This window comes from Mustela putorius, unplaced genomic scaffold (assembly GCF_011764305.1).
Source record: "Mustela putorius furo isolate JIRA1106 unplaced genomic scaffold, ASM1176430v1.1 tig00000487_pilon_pilon_pilon, whole genome shotgun sequence".
NCBI lineage: Eukaryota > Metazoa > Chordata > Mammalia > Carnivora > Mustelidae > Mustela > Mustela putorius.
The window spans coordinates 6,118,892-6,139,156 of record NW_025421399.1 but is presented as its reverse complement, the minus strand read 5'-3'; the positions used below and the strand labels follow the sequence as shown (position 1 = coordinate 6,139,156).

The following is a 20,265-nucleotide window of genomic DNA, read 5'->3' as shown; positions in this document are numbered from 1 at the left end:
AGCCGCGAGGCTGCGGGGCGGGGTTCGCTGGGCGGGGGCAACTTCTCCCCGACCCGACGGGGCAGGGGCGGGGCCCTGACTCCTAGGGGGCGGAGCTGGGCAGAAGTGCTGCATCAGGGAATGGGTCGGGGCTCCTCTCCCGAGCTTCTTTCTGCTCCTGTCCCACTGGCCAGTGGCCTCAGCCCCTATCGGACCCTTTCCCGCTATCGTAGGGCAGTCCATACCTTGCCGGGCCGGGTCTTTTAGGTGGAGGGTGAGGAGAAGGGGAGCAGTTGTTAGAGGCCTCAGGTGAGCTTTTGCTGACTGTTTCTTTCACGGTTAAACAACCCTTAATCCGCCCTTGCCGTGCTTGCCCTCCAGCTGAATCCCAGTGCAACATGCAGAGCTCCTAAGTGGCAAGCTCAACATGGCCCTGGCCCTGGGAACATGGGCAGGAGTACATATGGAGGTGTACAAGAAATATACAATAAGGTATCTTCTTCAGAGGCCTGAGAGCTCTTAGCCTACAGGCACTGCTTGGGTTGGGGGGGCAGATTTAAAGCCACCTATTAGCAAGTGACCACTGATAAAAGTGTCTGAGTACTGACTGAAAATAATACACTAGCAGAGCAGATGGGGATGGGGTGAGGTTTATTGAAAGAGGCTTCTTGGAGAGAAGGGAGAGAAGATCACTGTTCACTGAGCACGTCAGTGGCTGGTCTCGGAGCTTTGCAGAGGGTCCAATGAACAGTTTTGAGTCAGGCCTTGGAAGGCAAGCATTCAGATGGGGCATGCACCTTAGGCAAAGGCCAATGGTGGAAGCAGTGCCAAGGGGCTCAGCTGGGGCATGGGAGAGGTGAGGTTTGGACAAAAGGGGAATTGATAAAGACCCTCGGATGCCATTTTGAACATCTAGATTTAATTGATGGACAAGCAAGTTCTTAGGCAGTTAGACACGAAGGAAATATTCCAGTGAAAGAAACTTTACAATGGCGGGTTGGGGAGAGAGGATGGACAAGGAGGCTCAGTGAGGTTTCTGCTGGAGTCCAGATGAGAGGCTTGGAGTCCTGGGCTGGGTGTGCCTTTGCCACGCAGAGCCACAATGCCGGATGGGGGCCTGGCTGGCCACTGTGGCTGGGGAATGGGAAGGCTGCAAGTGTGGCCTCCTAGGGGGGGCAGAGTTGTCCTGGCTGCCCCTTATTTTGGGGGTGCAGGCTGGCTGTGGAGGAAAAGTGGGGCTGTTTCTCGTGGACTCAGAGCAGGATGCTGAGCTCTGAAGGGGGACTTGGGCAGTGGGATACTCATTCATTCACTTTCAGACATTTTCCAAGTCTCCACCATGTTCTATGGCCTGTGCTGGCTAAAGATATTATGCAGGGGCACACTCCTGATGGGTGTCCTGTCCTTACAGAGCTACCAGCTAGCAATGGGGACAAATAAGGACATCACAGCACAGCAAAGTAAAAGCAGTGACAGAAACATCAAATAAGAGTGCTGTGGAGCCTGCAGGCAGAGCAGGGAATTCTTGGGTTTAGCTAGAACTCAGGAAGACTTCTTGAAACCTGGGGCAGAGGTAGGGTCCATGGAGACCTCAGCCAAGTCCCTCTTGTTCCCTGAACCCTTGACATCTGGGTTCAGATCCTTAGCCTAGACAGAGCCAGTCCCATCTTTTCACTGCGCTCCCACCAACTCAGTCGTGGCCCTACTGCCTGTCTCTGCGGTTACTGGTTATGAGGCTACTTGCCTCAAGACTCCCCTAATCTCTGACAGACACTGATTTTCACCCTTGGGGCCTCATTCCCAACTTAGTGAGCCTACATATATTGGATGTGGCATCCTCGTGGTGGGCAGACCCAGGCGGGAAAGAAAGGGCTAGAAGAGGAAGGAGCAGAGGCTCTCTCTCTCTCTCTTTTTTCAAGCTTGTCCCAGACTACTCATTTCCCAAATGCCCTCCTACAGCTCTCTTCATCCCATTTTCCCCTCCCCCACTGAGCCTGGAAAGGTGCTGTTTGCCCTGTGCTCCGTCCCCAGGGCAACAGGCCAGGCAGCAGGTGTGTGTGTGTTGAACAAGGCCATCTCTGGAGCGGAGTGGCTGGAGATGAGCTTTGTTTAAATATTAAAGAAGTCAATCATTAATCAAGCCTGGCTTGGTGCCCAGCTCCCCACTGTCTCCATTTGGGAGCCGGGACTGGGCCAGGGAGGGCCATGTTGCATCTCACACAGCTGGCAAGCAGCTTTTGGGGCTGGATTATGGAGCCCAACACAGGGTAGGCCAGGGGATAAGCAGAAAAATGTGCGAGGTAGCCCACAGAGCACAGTGTTCATGAACGGGCACTAGTGATTTGTACAGAATGTCTGGTTCTCCTTGACTATGTTTTATAAGGGGATTGAAGCAGTGTCCTGTTTCTAGCCAGAGAGGACAGTCCTTAGGCATGTTCTGGCTCAGCCTCACAGGCTGTGGAAAGAACAGTTTGGGGTATGAACTGGGGTGAGGACTGGATTGGAATGACATAGTCACTGGGTCGCTAAAACCATGGTTCCTGAGGCCTCCCTAGGGGATAGAGGTTGGTCTGGAAGCCAGAGCATACGTGAAATCACACAAGAGTCAGCAGCCTGCGTACATACATGAGTTCCACACACACAGTTACGAACCCCCATGTACCCAGATCGGCCACAGCTGCACCCAACTACAGCTGGACACTATGCATGCAAGTGGTCTCCTCCCCAGCCCCTCAGCCCTCTCTGCCTTGCCTGCCCTCCTCTTGCCCTCCAGCCTCACCAGTCGTACTGGTGTCTAGTCCCAGCTCCACCATTCAGCTCTCATCCACGGAGGCTTCCTGTAGTGCTGTGTGAAAATCCGAATGATCAGGCAGATTGAGCACAGCGTCAGGGCCAGGCAGATGCCCAGCAGGATCCACTGTCTTCTGGCAGCTAGGCGGGGCGCCATGGCTACACCCAGGAAGTAGGCCTTGGGCTGTTTCTCGGGGGCACCGGAGTCCCGTGAACCAGTGTCCTGGGCGTTGGTGTCCTGGGACAGTGACCTTTTTTCCCGGGAGTACAACCTGCAGGCCAGCAGTAGGGCCAGCAGGAACATGGCCAAGCTGAGGGCCAGCAACACCCACTGCCCAAATTTGGCCTGGTCAGGGTTCAGCTCCAGACTCAGAAACGTCACCTTGTCTGTGTCTTTTTCTGTGGAAGACATGGGAGTCTTGTAGAGCCGGCAGGAAGAGGGAAAGAGCCCTGGGGTGCCCCAAGGAAATCAGAGACCTGCCTGCCACTGGCCTCCTCCCTCAGCCTCAGGTACCTACCTTCCAAGCCACATGTGAGGGCACTGCCCTGGAAGGAGGGGGAGAAAGAGGAATAGGAGGGAGAGGAGGAGGAGACGGGCATAGATAGGGCTACATCCCTATGGTGCCCAGTGGTGGCTCTGTGCAAGGGTCAGGAGGAAAGAAGCCCACCCTATGCTCAACCGGGCCTTCTAACTGAATGGTGTGCAAGAAAGCAACTGAGCCAGTGGCTGGGCTGTGGGCTGCGGTCTTGGTCAAGGCTGCCTCAGGTGCAGACTGGGCCATGTAGCAACAGGGCTGTTACTTGTTCAAGCCAGGTCGTAGATAGGTTAGGGGTTAAAGCTGGGTTGGGGTGGCACCTGGCCCAGGGCAGTCTGGGGTAGGGCTTGGGGCTGTACCAGAGCTAGCACTAAGGTCATGATCAAACCTTCAAAGGTACAGCTGAAGTCTGGCCAGCCCAGGATCTCCCCATGGCGCACATTCTCGGTGACCAGCCAGTTTAGCAGGGGCTTGAAGTAGGTCATGAGGGCTCTTACGGACACGTCGGGCTGGCCGGTTATCTTCTGCAGAACTTCTGGCCAGGGCCTGCTGGAGCCTAGCTTTAGGGTGTCTCTGGAAGATTGGACACAGCTGTGAGACTGTGTGGGAGTATCAGTCGGTGCTGCTGGGACCCTTTCTTGTGCCCCACCCTGGCGTCACGGCTCTGCCAGCCAGGCTCTTCCCACAGTGCTCAGCGCCAGGGATAGAATCACAAGCTCTGAAATAAGACTGACCTGCATTTGAACTCTGTGGGGCTTCGGGCCAGTGACTTAACCTCCCTGAGTCTCACAGTCCATATTCACAAAATGGAGATAACAGTACTACCTCCTAGGGTTGGCCCGATGATTAAACCATAGTAGGCAGGCGATAAATGTTAGGGGCTTCTTATTATTATGTGATGAACATTCTTCTCCTGGACTCAGAGAGGCATATAGTCTTGAGACACTGTTTACCATGAGGTGCTCTATGTCAGTGGGGTAGGGGCCTTTCTAGTCGCAGGGAGTGTTTAGGACGACTAGGGAGATGGCCAGCATGGGATGCGCTCTGTGCATTGCCTGAGGCACTGCCTTAATGTCAGCTATCACCCAGCACACCTGGTGTTTGGTGGTGGCAGGGGGACCAGCCTGTGGCTTGGTGGGGGCACAGTGTTTTGCAGAAGCCAAGGTTCTGGGCTGTTCCCACTAGGGCCCCCTGCAGAGGCAGTGGGGGGCATAGGTTGATCCTTCTTAATCTGTGTCCGAGTTCTGACCAGGAGAGAGAGGGGCTCTAGAGGCCCACAAGTCAAGACTGTGGAGTCTAGACTAACGGGACCCACGTTCAAGGCTCAGCAGTGCTACTCATGGGCCGTATAACTTCAGGCAATCAACTTAGCTCCTCTTAGCCTCAGTTTCTCCGTCAGGAAAATGGGTCCCGTTGATACCCACCTTTCACCGTGGTGCAGACTAAGCCACATCATGGTGGTGAGAGAAGGCTTTGTAGCATGCACATACTTGTATGCATTGCTTCATAAACAGCAGAGAAAGAATCAGAGGGAAACTAAAAGTTAGTGGATCCTCGACAGAAACCACCAGGGGGAAAATGTAGTTAAGATCTGAGAGACATGCAGGGAAAAAGTCAGCAAGATGAAAAGAAAAACAAAACAAAACCCCACAACTAAATTTAGGTAAGAGGATTTTATCAGATGCGGGTCCTGGGAAAAAGGAAGGACCTGATGAGAGAAAAATTTTGACCACTGAAAGTCTGCCCACTTAGAAACAGTGGAACAAGAGGTTTGACCCAAGCCCGGCTCACAGCCAGTGTGGCCGGCACCTGAGACTTGCAAAGGTTGTAACTGGAACCCTCAACTCCAAGGTGGCTACAAGGTGTCCCATGGACAAGGTCGGGCCTACCACAGCAGCCAGATGAGCCAAGGGCTTTGGGAACTTGGATCAAATCCACTTCAACTCTCCATTCCCAGCAGAACCAACCCAGAGCAATCACATATAGGAAGATGAGTCAAATTCTAAGATATATTAAAAAAGCAGCCAAGGGGAAAAAAAAAAAAAAGCAGCCAAGAATCTTGCCCTCCCTCTTCTCCTCTGCAAGCACTCACCCCCCCACACCCAACCTATATTCCACTCTGCTCTGTGTCATTTCTCCAAAGCTCAGGACATCCTCCTATCCCAGAGCCCTCTCCTCTGACCTCTGCCCAGAAGACAGCATTCAAAGTCCTAAACCTGGAACTTGGGGTCTTCCCTGGAATCCAGGGGTCTGGATAGCCATGTGTGAGGATGCGAGAGCAATGACCAGTGTTGACTGGCAGGTGCTTTGGTGCCATGTCAGATGGGGGGAGCCTCATGTGCCCTGAGGGTGGTGGCAGGAGAGGGTGTGGTGGGAATGACTGAGGTCAGATGTCCCACCCATCACGTGGTGAAGGCTCAGAGTTAAACGTGAGTTGATGTATAGAAAACAGATGTCGCTATTTCTTGCACTTCTGCTTTTGGGGACAGAGATCCCTTCCTTGTCCCCCCGCGGGACCTCCTCACCCTCTCTGCATGTTCACCAAAGCCCTTTCCTACCGCACCAGTTCCTTTCTTGTAGTGTGGTCATTATCCTGTGGCCCATTGCCCCCTGCTGGACACAGGGCAGGCTGATTGGCAGGTGCACAACTAAATGTTTGCTGAATGAATAAATGATGGGAAGCCAGAGACATGAATGCAGAGAGCAGAGAGGCCCCTTATGTTCCACACGGTCAGAAAAACTCCAACACGGGCCATCGGCTATCATAAACCCCTGCAGTGTGGAAAGAAGGAAAAGCAAGCAGACTAGGTTGACACTCGGCCTGCAAGGTGCAGCCCCCCCGGGAGCAAAGCCAGGGGAACAGTCCCACAGCTCCAACCGTCCTAGTGGTTCCTGACAAACCCCAGGGTGGAATCAAAATATGCTCCTTACATTTCTGAAGGATACTAAATTACGTGGCTATGTTAATCCTCTGGGAGACAGGAATAAAACTCAAGATCACCTTGACCAATCAGGGAAATGGACCCCCTGAAAAAGGTTGAAAATTGGTGGGGAGAAGACCATGTCAGTGGGTGGGCTCTGCATCTCCGGTGGTGGGAGCACGGACCTTGGAGCCAGTGGACCAAAGTCTAACCTCACCAGACCTGGACCCCTTGATTGGTGGAAGCAACCGTGTGAATGAGAATGCGTTCTGGAGTCAGTTCGGGACTCAAAGTCTGATTTTGCCACTTGCTAGGTGAGTGATGGGCAAACATATTTTCTCTCTTAGCTTTGTTTCATTATTTATGAAATGTGGCTAATCATATCCACTCTGCAGGTTCCGACCTGCTCACGTGAGACCTCCTCAAAGAGCCCAGCCTCTACCAGCAAATGTTCCCCGCCATCGGGTTGGCCCCCCCACCGCCCTCCAGGTTTGCTTTCAGGGCTAAAACCACCTCTGCAGAGGCAGGAATAGAAAGGATGGCTGGATCCCAACTGCAGGAAGAAAAGATTGTGGGTAGGGAGTCAAAGTGGACCACACGCTGACCAGCGCATCCCAAAGGCTGGTGTGAAAGCGACCTGTGTCAGCCTGGGAGCTGCATCCGGGCACCTCCAGGAGGAGGTGGGAAGAGCCGTGTGCACCTGAAGGTGCCTCAATGCTGCCGAGAGTAGGAAAGGATGAAGGGGGTCGGATGGAAGTGTGGATGCCGAGGACAGACTCCAATGTGACTTCCCATTGGGGACAGTTTGATTTATTGGCGTGTGTGTGTGTGTGCGCATGCGCGTGTGGGGAACCATGAGCACAGGTGAGTGAGGGAGTGTGTAAGTAGTGAGTGTGTGCAAACTTGTGTGTGAGAAGGTGCGAGTGTGTGGGTATGAGAATGTGAGAATGACTGTGAATATGAGTGTGTGTGTGTGCTGCAGAGGCCAGAGAGTGCATCTGAGCATGAGGGGCTACACACAAGGAAATGGGCTTTGATTATTGTCGGAGAGACTGCAGTCTGACACAAGGAAGAACTTCCCCTACGCTCTAAGGTCCATGAGGCCTGGCTGGGGTACCCAGGGTGACCTGGTGAGGACAAGGGGCCAGGGGCTAAGCATCCAGGCAGGGGCAGGGGGAGCTGAGAACAAACGAGAGAAGAGAGCACTCACTCCAGGAGCTTCCCAGCCATCTTGGAGTTAGAGATGTCACAGCGGTGCAGGGGCCCCACGTGACCCGAGGCCTTGCACAGCGCTTCGTGGAACTGGAACTGGAGCACGAGGCTGAGGAAGTACCTGGGTAGAGGAACGGGAGGGCAGGCTGGGGAGCTGGTGGCAGGGGTGGGAAGCCCAGAGCCATTTGGAGGCTGGCCGCTCTGATGGGCAGGGGCCCGAGCGCTCTGCCAGGGCCAGTCTTTCTGGACGGAGGCTCCTTCGGCAAGGTCCCACCTCAGCCAGAGGCTCCCCTCCTTAGCCTTCTGAACCAGCCCTTGCCTCCTACTTCCCTGCCCTCCTCTTGGGGACAGTAGAAATGGTTTAGAACCTTCCCAACAGCTCTGTCCTCCGTGCAGGAGCTGATCTAAAAGCCCCAATTGTCCCAGGGTGGGCTGTGCAACCCAACAGATAGGTGGGTTTGTGGGGGGACATTCGGATCCAGGGCCTTCCTGGGAATCCTCAGCCCAGTTCCCAAGCACCACTCCCAACCCCCAACTCCCAGAGCTGCCTCTGCTGGCAGGCCCAGACGTTACCGTATGTAGGGCATGCTGGCAGAGATGTGGAACTTGGCACCGGGATCAAAGTCTTCCTCTGTCCGAGGGATGGGGGGGCACAGGCCCTGGTACTTCAACCTGCCAGGGAGAATGGGGGGCCGGTACCACCCAGCTGGGTTCTCAGAGCCTTTTCCCTTAGAAGTATTTGCACAGCTACCAAAAGTGGACTTGGCTGACGCAGGACATTTCATGCACTTTTATAGATGAAATAAATGAATTGAAAACACAGGGGATTGGGAATCAGCGTCAAATGGTAATAGTGGGTAACACTGACTTCCTCTGCGGAGGAAGCATGCTAAGCTCTTCACACAGACTCACTCAACACTAGCATGATTCTGGGGACTTGGGAGGGAATGGGCTTCACAAGATCTTGCTTATAATCCTAATGATGAAGACGGTTAGAGACCAATCAACAAGATCGTCTCATCTGGCAAGAACAGCCAAGAAGAAAACGGAACAGCATCTCTGTGGCATAGAGCTGTTATCATTCCCAGTTTACAGATGAGACCAAAGTTTAGAGGTCAAGGAACTGGTGGGAGGTCATAGAACTAGTCACTGGCAGATCCCATTAACCCTCTGGGCTGTGTGACTGTGGGAAAGTTACTGTCACTGAGCCTTGTTGCAAAATGTTGTCTAAGATGGGGGTAAAATGATCCATCCCTGGGATGAGACAAAGTCTATGAAAAGTTCTCATTGTTTGATTATTGGCTCACTGGTCGCCTCTGAGGCATGCTCTGCGGTCGACAGACAGTGGGGCGGTATCTCTCCCGGTTGACAGAGCCTTCCGGCCCAGGAACTTGCCACCTCTCTCCCTGTGCCCCTGGATTCCCCCATATTGGTGGTGGTAGGTGCAGCTGACCCAGGAAGGGAAAGGGCCCCTATGGGTAAGCCCAGATGGCTAGTGGGGTTTGCCCTTGGAGGAGAACAAGGTCAAGACTCTGCCAACCTCACTAGCGAGCCTGGGGCCTGAATTCGGCAGGAGGCGGGGGGGAGGGCTAGGAGGGAGAGTGGACAAAGAGAGGAGCACCCAGCTTTGCCAGGCTGGGGTGCCGTGGGACCGTGGGCTGCTCACGCATTCTGCTCCTGCGAATGACCCTGGGACGTTGCACAGGATCAAAGAAACAGAAGGGCCTCCTGCAGAGCGGGCAGCCCCTTCATGGTCACCCCAAACCACGCTGTGCCTGGCAGACTTGAGCAGGTCATACTGAGGCCTGGTGGAGATGGGGTGCCCTGGCCATCCATTAGCCCATCAAACAGCCAGTGGTCGGGTGAGAAGATGTACCGTGGATGCCCCTTGCTCAAGCGGGGTGCTGCCTGACTGCCTGCGGGCTCTTTCAGCAGCCAGTTCTGACCCTGAACATGCCTAAGGATGCTAAACCAGAGGCAGGTGTGTGTGTGTGTGTGTGTGTGTGTGTGTGCGTGTGTGTGTGTGCAGTGGCTGGGTTGAGCCCTGCGCGGAAGATCATAGAGAGGACACGGCATGGGCAGTGTCCATGAGGCTGACCCGGAAGCCCGGCCCACCAGGGGGCAGAGGGGGCGGAGAGCCCAGGGCGGCCATCCTCTTCCCACCTGAGGTTCCACCACTCCTGGTTGTAGACGTCCTTCCGGATGGTGCCATCAAAGACCTTCCAGCGGAACAGGTCCATCAGGTAGGCGAAAGGGATTAAAGCAATCTTCTCCAGGGCAATGCCCATCAGGAAATTGACCTCCTCCTCTGGGGAAGAGGGCACAGTCAGGAGGTGGCCCCTGGCTCACCTTCCCTTCAGCTTTTCCCAGAGAGCCCAGGGGGCAGCCTCAGGCTTGGCGGCCCTGCTACGGTTCTCTTGGTCCCCATCACCTGAGTCCTGGTGCTGGTGGCTGAGCAGGCCTCTGTTGAGCAGGTGCTTGTGGGAAGAGGCCGAGAGGGTGATCATGGACCCCACGGCCTCTTCAAAGGCTGGGTTGGCGCCTGCGCGGAAGATCATAGAGAGGTTCTTGTACTGCAGGAAGTACTGGATATGGCCCATCTGGTGGAAGATGGAGAGCAGGTCTTCTATGGTCACCTCGGTGCACTTCTTTATCCTAGGGTTAAAGGGCAGGGGTCAAGGAGCACGGGGAGGCCCTGGGACAAGGGGAGATCTCTGGATTCAGACTCCACGGAGGGACTGGGGCAGTTGGGCTGGAGACCATCAGGGCCTTGGGTGCTGTCGCTTCTCACTCTGGGTACCCCTCACCCACGTTACCAGCTCACATCCCCCTCCGCCCCCCCCCCCGGGGCTTCAGCCCTGAAGGGTAAGAGAGGGGCAGGAGGGTGGTGCTGGCGCAGGGTGAGACCTGAAGTCCTTGCCGTTGTAAAAGTCCCAGGCGGAGGCGTGGCACTCCACCTCCCGTCCGTCAGTCGGCCTTTCCATCATTGATTTTTTCCAGAAGCTGGGAGGGGTGGAAAGCAGCCCCAGGGAGATGAAGAACTTCTCCGCCTCTTCGAACATTTTGGAGGGCTTCCAGTGCTGTGGGGAAGAGGGGCTGCGTGGGGCCCTGCCCGGGGAGCGGGGGGGGGGGGGTGGGGGATGGGAGGGTGGGGCAGCGCCAGCAGGGGCAGAGGGATCCCCTGCAGTACTAACCTGGCTTTTCATGTTCTTCGTGATATCCTCGGGGGGCTTCTTCGGGAAGGGCAGGACCAGGTCTAAGATGTTGACCCAGGACTGAGCCCACATGTTCCCTGGAAGGGGCGTGCAGGAGCTCAGAGGAGTCTGGGGAGCGCCCCTGCCTTTGCTGGGGGCCAGCCTGGAGGCCCACTCTGGCCACCCCACTCTGCAACCAGCAAGGGCTTTACCCAGCAGGTGAGCAGGGATGGGCCCCCTCGGGTCAATAAGCTCGGGCCCGTAGTAGCGGTGCAGGGCCCGGCGCACGTAGGCGTGCAGGTTCAAGTACAGCGGCTGCAGCTCCTCGTAGAGCTGCTCCAGGTCCTGCTCCAGCGTGTTGGACTCATACTTGGACCGCCACAAGGCCCCCATGTCTGTGTAACCTAGGACAGGGGAGGGGGAGCTCAGAAGCACTCACCACCCACCCTTCCTGCAGCGCCGGCCTGGCAGGCAGGAGACCCGGGCACTTTCTGGGGAAGCCCTCTTCCTCAGGCTCTTCATCTGCCAAATGGGAAATGTGCCTCCCAAGGTCAAGTTCAGACTGGATGAGATCAGGGGTGGAAAAGCTCTTGGCAAAGTACACACTGCGGGCTCCTACCGTGCCTGGTTGGATAGGACCCAATGAGGCCCTGGTCCTCACGCCCCCCTCGAACCCCACCTGTCCAAGCCCTAAGACCACCTGGCTCCTCTCAGATCCTCCCATCGTGGGGCCTGGGCGGCTCTTCCACTTCTGTTTGCCTTCTTTCAGGCCTTGGGAAAGTGTCTCGAGGCCTTTCCCTTCCCCTTCTCTCTGGGCACTCGTCCAGAGATGTGCATTTGCACAAATCTTGTCTGTCCCCCAGACCGTAGGCCCTGCCTAGGAGGATGGGCATCTTCTGTCTTTTCACCCACAAATCTTTAGAACCTCTCCAGGGCCTGGCACACAGTAGGTGCTCAAGCAATATCTGTAGACCAATGGTGGTAAATGAAACCCCTTTGCTTCCCCCAGCTGCAGGGTTCAGGGTCCCCATCTCCAGGTCCTACTATTGCCCTTATCCCCTGCAGAGTCTGCTTTGCCCTTCCCACTGAGGCCTGCGCCCTGTGCCATCTGCGCAGACTGGGCTGGCCGGGGTGGGGGGGTGGTGGGGGCCTCACCGTTGAGCTTTGCAGCCTTGTTGCTGAGCTGCACGTAGCGCTCAAAGGTCATGCGGAGCTGACGACCCACAGCATCCCGCCAGCCCTGCCAGGCCCACAGCAGCTCCTTCTGGTCCCGGGAGGTGGCCATGATTTCTTGGAGGTCTATGCCAGGGGGAAAAGGAGCCAAGGTGGGACCCGCCCACTCCTGCCTGCCTCCTGCCCTCTCCTGCCTCAGGCAGACCCCTACTCCCCCCGCCCCCCCGCCACACCCTCCAACAAGTGAGTGCCACTGAGGCAGGGAGGACGGTGAGGGGTCGATGAGGGGTCAGGGCTACGCTTGTGGAAGGGGCCCATGCTGGAGACTCTGGGGTTGGACTGGGACGAGGCTTGGGGGCTCACCAGGCTCCAGGGGCAGGCAGGGTCCCTCATTCAGGCACACCTGGGCCATGCTGTATGTCGTCTCCATGTAGGTCAGAAGCTGGTTGTACTGGGGTGGGGCAGGTGTCACCTAGAGCAGGCCTGTACCCGTGGGCCCACCCCCAGCACTAGCCCCACCAGCTGGGAGGGGCAGGCCTGTCTGAGGCATCCTCTGCCAGCCTCTGTTTCTCTCCGCCCACCCCCCACCACCCAGGAAGCTCTAGCCCTGCCCATCCCCCCTCCCCCCCCCCCTGCCCAGGCAGTCTGGCTTCCCTCCCGGCCAGCCCACCCACCCCTGGGGTGGGGAGCATGTGCCTGGAGACCTGGGGGCTCCGTCCATCACCTCCCGGAGCTCGTCCTGGGGCAGGGCCGCCTTGTCTATGGTCTGCAGCTTACTCAGCATGCGCTTCACAGCCGGGTCTTGGAACCTGGAGGTCTTAAACAGGCGGGCCCGGGTGCCAAAGTACAGCATGTGCCGGGACCTCTCTGAGTCCTTGTGCAGCTGGAATGAGGGTCACCATATTTACCATGGGAAGTTGGGGGAGGGAGGAAGGGCCCCACATGGAACTCCAGGGTCACAGTCCTCCCAACCTCCTCCCAAAGCCTACTTTAAGGGGTCATAATCACTGGAAATTTGCTGAGGGAGAAGGGGAGGAGCCTGGGTCCTTAAAAGCAAGGAGGTGATATTTACAAGGGGAAAGAAACCAGAGATTCTGGCCCAGGGAGCTTCTGGGACCAGCAAGAGGCCCAGAGCTTGCAGCCTGCTTTGACATGTACTTTGGGGATTCCCTCCTTCCTCTAGCTCTGGACAGGGGACAGAAGGTATGGTTCCCCCAATCCCCCCAGATCCCTGAGGAGAGCAAGGGGAGAAGGGGCTGGAGTTGAGGTGGTACCACACCATCTCCTCCCGATTTTTCTTGGTGATGTTGGTGACATAGTTCCACGTGGCCTCCATGAACTGGTTCCACACAACCTGGGCGGTATGTTCATAAAACTGCAGGAACGCCTTTGCCACGGTCTCATTGTAGAACTTGTCTGCGGAGAAGGAGGTGGGCATCATGATGTCCTGGGAGGGGCCTGCCCCTGACTGGTCCCCTTGTCTGGTCCCCAGTTCCTTCAGGTCCCAGCCCCACCTAAGCTCTGATCATCCTCGGTCCTGAGCCAAGGCAAAAGCTGCCCATAACAGAAGAGCACGAATAGGGAAGGTCCATGGCAAGTCCATCTTGTGCCCATGGCCAAGAGAACAGCAGAGCTGGGTGAGGCTGTGGGCCAATCGCAGTCCAGCTCCATATTGTGACATCAGGAGCTGAAGGGTTAGCCATGGAATGTCAGAACTGGAAAACCTCCACCCACCTTCTGGTCCAACCATTCCCATTTTACAGGTGAGGAGACTGAGGTCAAGCCACATGACCTGGTTCACACAGCTAGTGAGTGGCAGAGCCAAGAAGAGAACCAGGGCTCTTGATTTTTAGGCCAAAGCTTATTTTGGTCCACTTGGTCACTTTTCTTTGGCATTGGAACCACCCTTGGACCTTGGCCAGGGATTGGTGAGACCCCCTGCCCTCCGCAGGCTGGCATTACCTCTAAGAAGGTGGATAGAAGGATGAATGGGTGAGTGAATGGATAGAAGTATGGAAGTGATGTCTCTGGGTCTCTGGAATCTGGAAGCCCAGTTGTCTCTCCCTGTTCTTTTGACCTAACCTCTTATGCTCTCATTATTGGCCTCCTTCTCTCTTATGGGATGTGTGATCATCCCTCGGGCGACGCAGGACCCTTCCTCCCTTCCCCTTGTCCTTAAATCTGTTTCCCCAGAGATAGTCTCATGCTAGGAGTTTGCAGTCAGGAGGAAGCACAGAGGGCAGAGGGCTGTGAGGGCTCTGGGGAATGAGTGGTTGGCACCTTCCACTCAAGATGCATGTCCCTGAGTACCTGAGCTTGCTTGGAACACCAGCTGGCAGGACCCCAGCTCTCTGCTGGCCTGGTGACTCCCCACTAGCCTGACACACTTAGTGTGTGGGAGATGAGCCCATCTATCTCCCTTCAAGATTTTTTGCTCAGATTTGCTTTCCTCCACACTCACGTGCCCTCGACCCTATGTTCCTTTCACTCCCCCTTCTCAGCCCAGGTGTACCCACAATCTCCCAGACTCTTCACCTCTTCACCTGAGCCAACGTCCCCCAGAGAAACTGACCAAATAATTCTCCAAATATGATGCTATGATCAAAATTATTTAAAACACCAGGAAAAAAAAAATCAGTGACAGTTTTGGATAAGCTGGCTGACCGAGTTCTGCTTCAAGCATATAGACATGCTTGATAAAATACAGAATTTTGTTGTTAACGATAGTCATCATGCTGTACCTTACGTTTCCCGGGACTTATTTATATCATCACCAGCAGCTGAGGCCTTTTGCCCACCTTCACCCGTTTCTCCCACCCCCACTTCTGGCAACCACAAATCTGTTCTCGGTTCAGTTTTTTACCACTTTTTCATTATCCATTCACCTGTCATGAGACATGTAGGTTGTTTCCGTGTCTTGGTTATTGTAAGTTGCTTTGCAACGAACACAGGAGTGCAGATAACTTTTCAAGACTGCAATTTCATTTTCTTTGTATAAATACCCAGAAGTGAAATTGTTGGGTCATATAGTGTTCTATTTTTGACTTTTTGAGGAAGCTCTATACCGTTGTCTCTAGTGGCTGCCAATTCGCATTCCCACCAACAGCACACAAGAGTTCCCTTTTCTCCCCATCCTTGTCAGCACCTGTTATTTCTTTTTGATAACAGCCCTTCTACCAGGCATGAGGTGCTATCTAATTGTGGTTCTGATCTGCATTTCCCTGATGTTTAGTGATGTTGGCCACCATTTCTTGCACCTGTTGGCCATCTGTATGTCGTCTTTGGAAAAATGTCTATCCAGTCCTCTGCTCACTTTTTAATTGGAGTGTGTGTTTTGAGTTGTAAGAGTTCTTTATATATTTCAGCTATTAATCCCTTATCAGATATGTAATTTGCAAGTATTTGCTCCCACTTCTGTAGGCTGCCTTTTCATTTTGCTGATGATTGACTTTGTTGTGTAAGAGCTTTTTAGTCTGATGTCATCCCACCTGTGGATTTTTACTTTTGTTGTCTTTGTTTTTGGTGTCAAATCCAAAAAATGTCCTTGGCAAGACCAATGTCTAGGAGCTCACCACCTATGTTTTCATAAGAGTTCTATGCCTTCTGGCCTCATGCTTATGTCTTTAATCCATTTTCAGTTGATTTTTTCTCATGCTGTAAGACAGGACCCCAGTTTCATTCTTTTGCATGTGGCTGTCCAGCTTCCCCAACAGCATTTATTGAAGAAACTATCCTTTCCCCATTGCATATTCCTGGTTGTTTTGTCATAAATATGCTGACCATATATGGATGGGTTTATTTGGGGGCTCTCTATTCTGTTCCATTGATCTACATGTCTGTTTTTATGTTAGTTCCATACTGTTTTGAATACAATGACATAGTTTGAAGATAGGGAGTGTGATGCCTCCAGCTTTATTCTTCTTTCTCAAGATTGCTTTGGCTATTTGGGCTTAAAAATAGTGCTTTAAAAAATATTCATTTATTTGAGAGAGAGAGTGTGAGCACAGAGGGAGAATGAGATGGAGAAGTAGACTCCCCACTGAGCAGAGAGCCCCATGTGGGTCTCAGTCCCAAGACCCCAAGTTCACAACCTGAGCTTGAGGGCAGAAGCCTAACTGACTGAGCCACCCACGTGCCCCCAACATAGTGCTTTTTAAAATGCAAAATACAGAGCTGAGATGGGAAGCAAGAAAGGGAACTGTTCAGATGCTGGGGAGACAAAGAGGGTTCATGCCACAGTGAGTGGGGGCCATATGGGAGTACGTCCATGTTCAAAGTGCTGCAGCATGGCGGCCTGCAGGGGGAGAGCTGATCCTCCGTTGAGCTGAGAGCTGGCAGATGGCTTCCTTTCTAAAGGGGTCCTACAAGAAGCAACCATGAACCTGACCCTGGGGACAGCTTCACAACACATGCACATGCTGTGTGCATGTGACCCTGAAGAAGAATGTTCCCACTGAAACCGGCTCATAGGTCAAATGACCAAGAGAAAGGGCAGTGTCTTGAGGGTCAGTGGTGCTCACCAGTCCCCTCTGAGACCCTTTGAGAGCTTTTAGTATAGGCATCCTTGTAAAAAACACATGAGGTATGTACTGTGATCAACACTTCTACTTTACAGATGAGGAAACGGAGGCACAGAGAGGTTGAGGAACTTGCTCACAGTCACACAGCTGGCAAAAAGTGGAGGTGGGACTCAAATCCCCATGCTCTGGCTCCAGAGCCTTTGCTAAATGACAGACACACATGAGGAAGGACAGGTCTTGGAGCAATCCGGAAAGGACTTAAAATACAGATCTTTACACCATGTGGAAAAAGTAAATGAAACTGGATTAAAGACCTAAACATAAGAGCTAAGATCATGAAACTCTTTCAAGAAATCACCCGGGAAAGGCTTTCTGACATTCGATTTGTCAGTGCTATCTTGGCTAGGACACCAAAAACACAGACGACAATGACAATGAAAACCAAACTGGACTTCATCAATTTAAAAAACCTTTGCACATCAAAGGATGTTAACAACAGAGCACAAAGACAACCCACAGAAAGGGAGAAAGTGTTCATAAATCATACATCTGGTAAGTGATTCAGATCTGGAATATATAAAGAACTCCCAAACTGGACAATTATAAAAAACAACCACAACAACTCAATTCAGCAGGGGGCAAAGGACTTGAATAGACATCTCTCTAAAGAGGAGGTATAAACAGAAAATAAGCACTTGAAAAGATACTATTATTAATTATTAGAGAAATACAAATCAAAACCAGAAGATACTGCTAGGATGATTATTACCAAACCACCCAGGAAACCTCATCTGTTGGCCAACACATGGAAAAACTGGAAGCCTTGTGCATTGCCTCTGGGAATATAAAATAGTGCAGCCACCGTGAAAAGTAGTGTGGTGGCTCCTTAAAAAATTATAGGATTACCATATGATCAAGCAAACCCAATATGGGGCCCACATTCAAAAGAATTGGAAGCAGAGACTTGAAAAATGTGGTGGTGATGGTTGCAGGACAGTATGAATGTCCTCAGTGCCCCTGAACTTGCGCTTAAAGACATAATGGTATAGTGTATGATAAGTACATTTTACCATGACTTTAAAAAAGTACAGATCTTAAAGTGATAAAAGAAGGCATAGAATCCATGAAGCAAGAATGGGCTTTTGTGGGGCGCCTGGGTGGCTCAGTGGGTTAAGCCGCTGCCTTCGGCTCAGGTCTTGATCTCAGGGTCCTGGGATCGAGTCCCGCATCAGGCTCTCTGCTCAGCAGGGAGCCTGCTTCCTCCTCTCTCTCTCTCTCTCTGCCTGCCTCTCTGCCTACTTGTGATCTCTCTCTGTCAAATAAATAAATCTTAAAAAAAAAGAATGGGCTTTTGTGAACACACAGGAGATTTGAAGGAGAGATGCAAAAATGAAAAAAAGAGTTATGACATCGGAACCACATAAATCCCTACGGGCAGGAGAAGCCGCAGATCGAAATGCAGAACCGGAGCCTTCGAAGACATGACTGGGGAATCCCCTGGAATGCAGGACAGAGAAAGAGATGAGAACTACGAGCAAGGATTTGGGGGACACAGAGGGCAACAGAGAAAGCTCTGAGCAGCATCTGCTAGGAGTCCCCGGAGAGGACCCTGGCTAGGAGGGGAAGAGTGACATTCAAAGAGATGATGCCCTCATTTCCAGAACTGTAGGAAGCGGAGTCCCCAAGTGAACAAGCTCATTGCACTCTAGGGAAGTCGATGGCGCAGAAACCACAGAAAGTTCCTGGAAGGCACCGGAGGGAAATGTGTGCACTCAGCAGTCTCCAGCACGCTGCTCTGGACCTTTCCCTCCACCTGTCTAGTGAGAGGCTGATGTCTGCTTGACTTTCCTGCTCTCACAGTCCGTGACTGGGGGAGGTGATGTATTCATTATCAAGAGAGGGAACTCTATACAGAAAGTTGCATATTATCTCACCTAATCTTCGCAGCAACATATTATCTCACCTAATCTTCGCAGCAACCATGTTTCTGCTATTTTGCAGTAAATAGGAGGATTTGCAAGAACCGTTTCATAGGCTCAGAAAATAGAATTCTCCAGGTTACATAGGTGGTAATTACAGAGACAGGATTTGACTTGGGCATAATCCCAAGCCACTAGATTCACTTATATTAGAGCCAACGTGGGACAAGAGAGGCTTTGAGAGATCAGAGAAACTGTCCAGCAACTATGCTCATCTTTGGCCCTCATAGGTAAGAGCTGGTCACGGAGGAGTGATCAGCCATCAGACATTAGCAGGTGCAACACAGAGAAGGGCTCAGACTTCAGGACCACTGGTAGAAAATGCCAGAATGACCTCTCTTTCTGCTGTCACCCCCTACCCTTCCTCTGCCTTCTTCCAGGTAGACCCAAGGAGGAAGCAACAGGAATCTAAGCAATTTTAGTATTTTTAAAGGTGCAGGGGATTAAGCTGGTCAGGCTGACCCCAATGTTAAGTTTCTTTGTCCTCGGTCTGTGGCTCAGAACTCCGGGTGTTGAGTGCTGGTGCCCTCAGGCTGTTTTACCAGCTGCCACAGGCAGAGGAACTCCCTGCTTTCACAAAGATAGGAAACTGGGTGTTGTGACGATGATCTTTGTCTGGCAGAGGGGCAGCTTTTGAAACACCAGGCTGGGGAGGAGAGTAATTAAAAAGTCATTGGTGGTAGAAGGCTTGGACCTATTTAGAGGATGTGTTTATAAATTCCATTGTCCTAAGTAATCATAAACTTCTACCCTCTTGCATATCCAAAATACCTCAACTCCACATCCTGCTCCGTGGAACAGGCCCCTAGGACCTAGTCTGTGCACAACACACACACACACACACACACACACACAGCAGCTGGAGATTGGGAGTAAAAAAAAAAAAAAAAAAAACACCTGTGGACTAAAGGATATTGGGGGACAGTTATTGGGGGCTCAGCCTGGCTGGGGTCAAGACATCCCCAAAGCTGGGAAAGGCTCTGGGCCCAGCGTCCTGAGGGAGGGAACCAGGCTTACAATGGGAGCCTCTGGCCCTGGAAAACTGCCAACTTCCCTTTGGCCAGGTTCTAGACCTGGCATTTAAATATCTGAAAAACAGATTGTATGTTAACTGGGAAAAGGATACACAACCGTCACATACGATGATCTCATTTAAAATATGTGCTGAGAAAAACAGTGGACAATCAACTGTCAACGCTGCTTGTCTCTTGGTGTTCATATAAAGGGCTTTACTCTTCTTTGGTTTTCTCTATTTTCCGAATTGTCTATGATAAAGTCATTAAAGTGTCCCTCAGAATTCTACTCCCTCAAGCCCACCTTGGCTTCCTGAGGGCAGGCTCAGGGTGAGAGTGTGAGCTCAGGGGAGGGCAGGGGCGACCTCTGGCAGTGAATCCCTGCTTGAGCACTAGCTCCTGCCAAGCTCCAGCATTTAGGGCCCCTCTCCCGCTGAGGAGAAGGGATCTGGCCCGGGACCCCACGGAGGATACTCAGGGAGCTCCGTCTAGACACACAAGCAGACGTGGAGCCTGAGGCGACCATGGGGGGAACAGTGCTGTGCCCTCAGGGAGTCAGACACATGCAAGGCTTCTCCGCCAAGGAACCAGAGGACAGCTGGGAGCCTTCCATTTTAAAGACCTGCCATTTTAAGGGAACAGTTGGGGCAGGGCTCCTGAGGCAAGTGGAAGGGCAAGGCCGGAAGCCCAGAATGTCTGCTCCCTCTTTGCTTCCCAGGGTCCCCTTGGGTTGGTGCCGGGGCTGGCAGGGGCCGCCTGCCGTGCAGGACATTGGCCGACTGCCTGGGCTAGAGGTGGGCGCTGAGGCCAGAGCTCCAGGGCATTTTCCCAGGCTCTTCTTGGAGGAGGTGGAAGACCGCCCAGCGAAGTGACCCACTTGACTGCCAGGAGGCGGGAGAGCCTCCCTGTGCCTGTCCCTGGCTTCCCCACGAGGGACACAGACTCAGA

The 20,265-nt window shown here is 53.1% G+C and overlaps 1 protein-coding gene across 2 annotated transcripts; it reads right to left on the bottom strand.

The window, feature by feature from the left end:
* Positions 1-619: 619 nt before the first annotated feature.
* Positions 620-13,569, bottom strand: LOC101676879 (angiotensin-converting enzyme-like protein Ace3). 2 transcript variants are annotated; one of them, XM_004749204.3, is made up of 15 exons: positions 13,320-13,569; positions 13,085-13,221; positions 12,530-12,688; positions 12,169-12,256; positions 11,788-11,931; positions 10,845-11,036; positions 10,633-10,730; positions 10,346-10,518; positions 9,870-10,093; positions 9,602-9,746; positions 8,012-8,110; positions 7,437-7,559; positions 3,694-3,878; positions 2,759-3,168; positions 620-1,198 (listed from the first exon to the last, which is right to left on the bottom strand). In XM_004749204.3, exons 1-14 carry the CDS (start codon positions 13,474-13,476, stop codon positions 2,774-2,776), a joined length of 2,319 nt encoding a protein of 772 aa, XP_004749261.2. In that variant the 5' UTR covers positions 13,477-13,569; the 3' UTR covers positions 620-1,198; positions 2,759-2,773. The 2 variants fall into 2 exon arrangements, with proteins under 2 accessions (XP_004749261.2, XP_044936819.1); XM_045080884.1 differs by lacking the exons at positions 13,085-13,221; positions 13,320-13,569 and having other exon boundaries at positions 12,510-12,642.
* Positions 13,570-20,265: the final 6,696 nt, after the last annotated feature.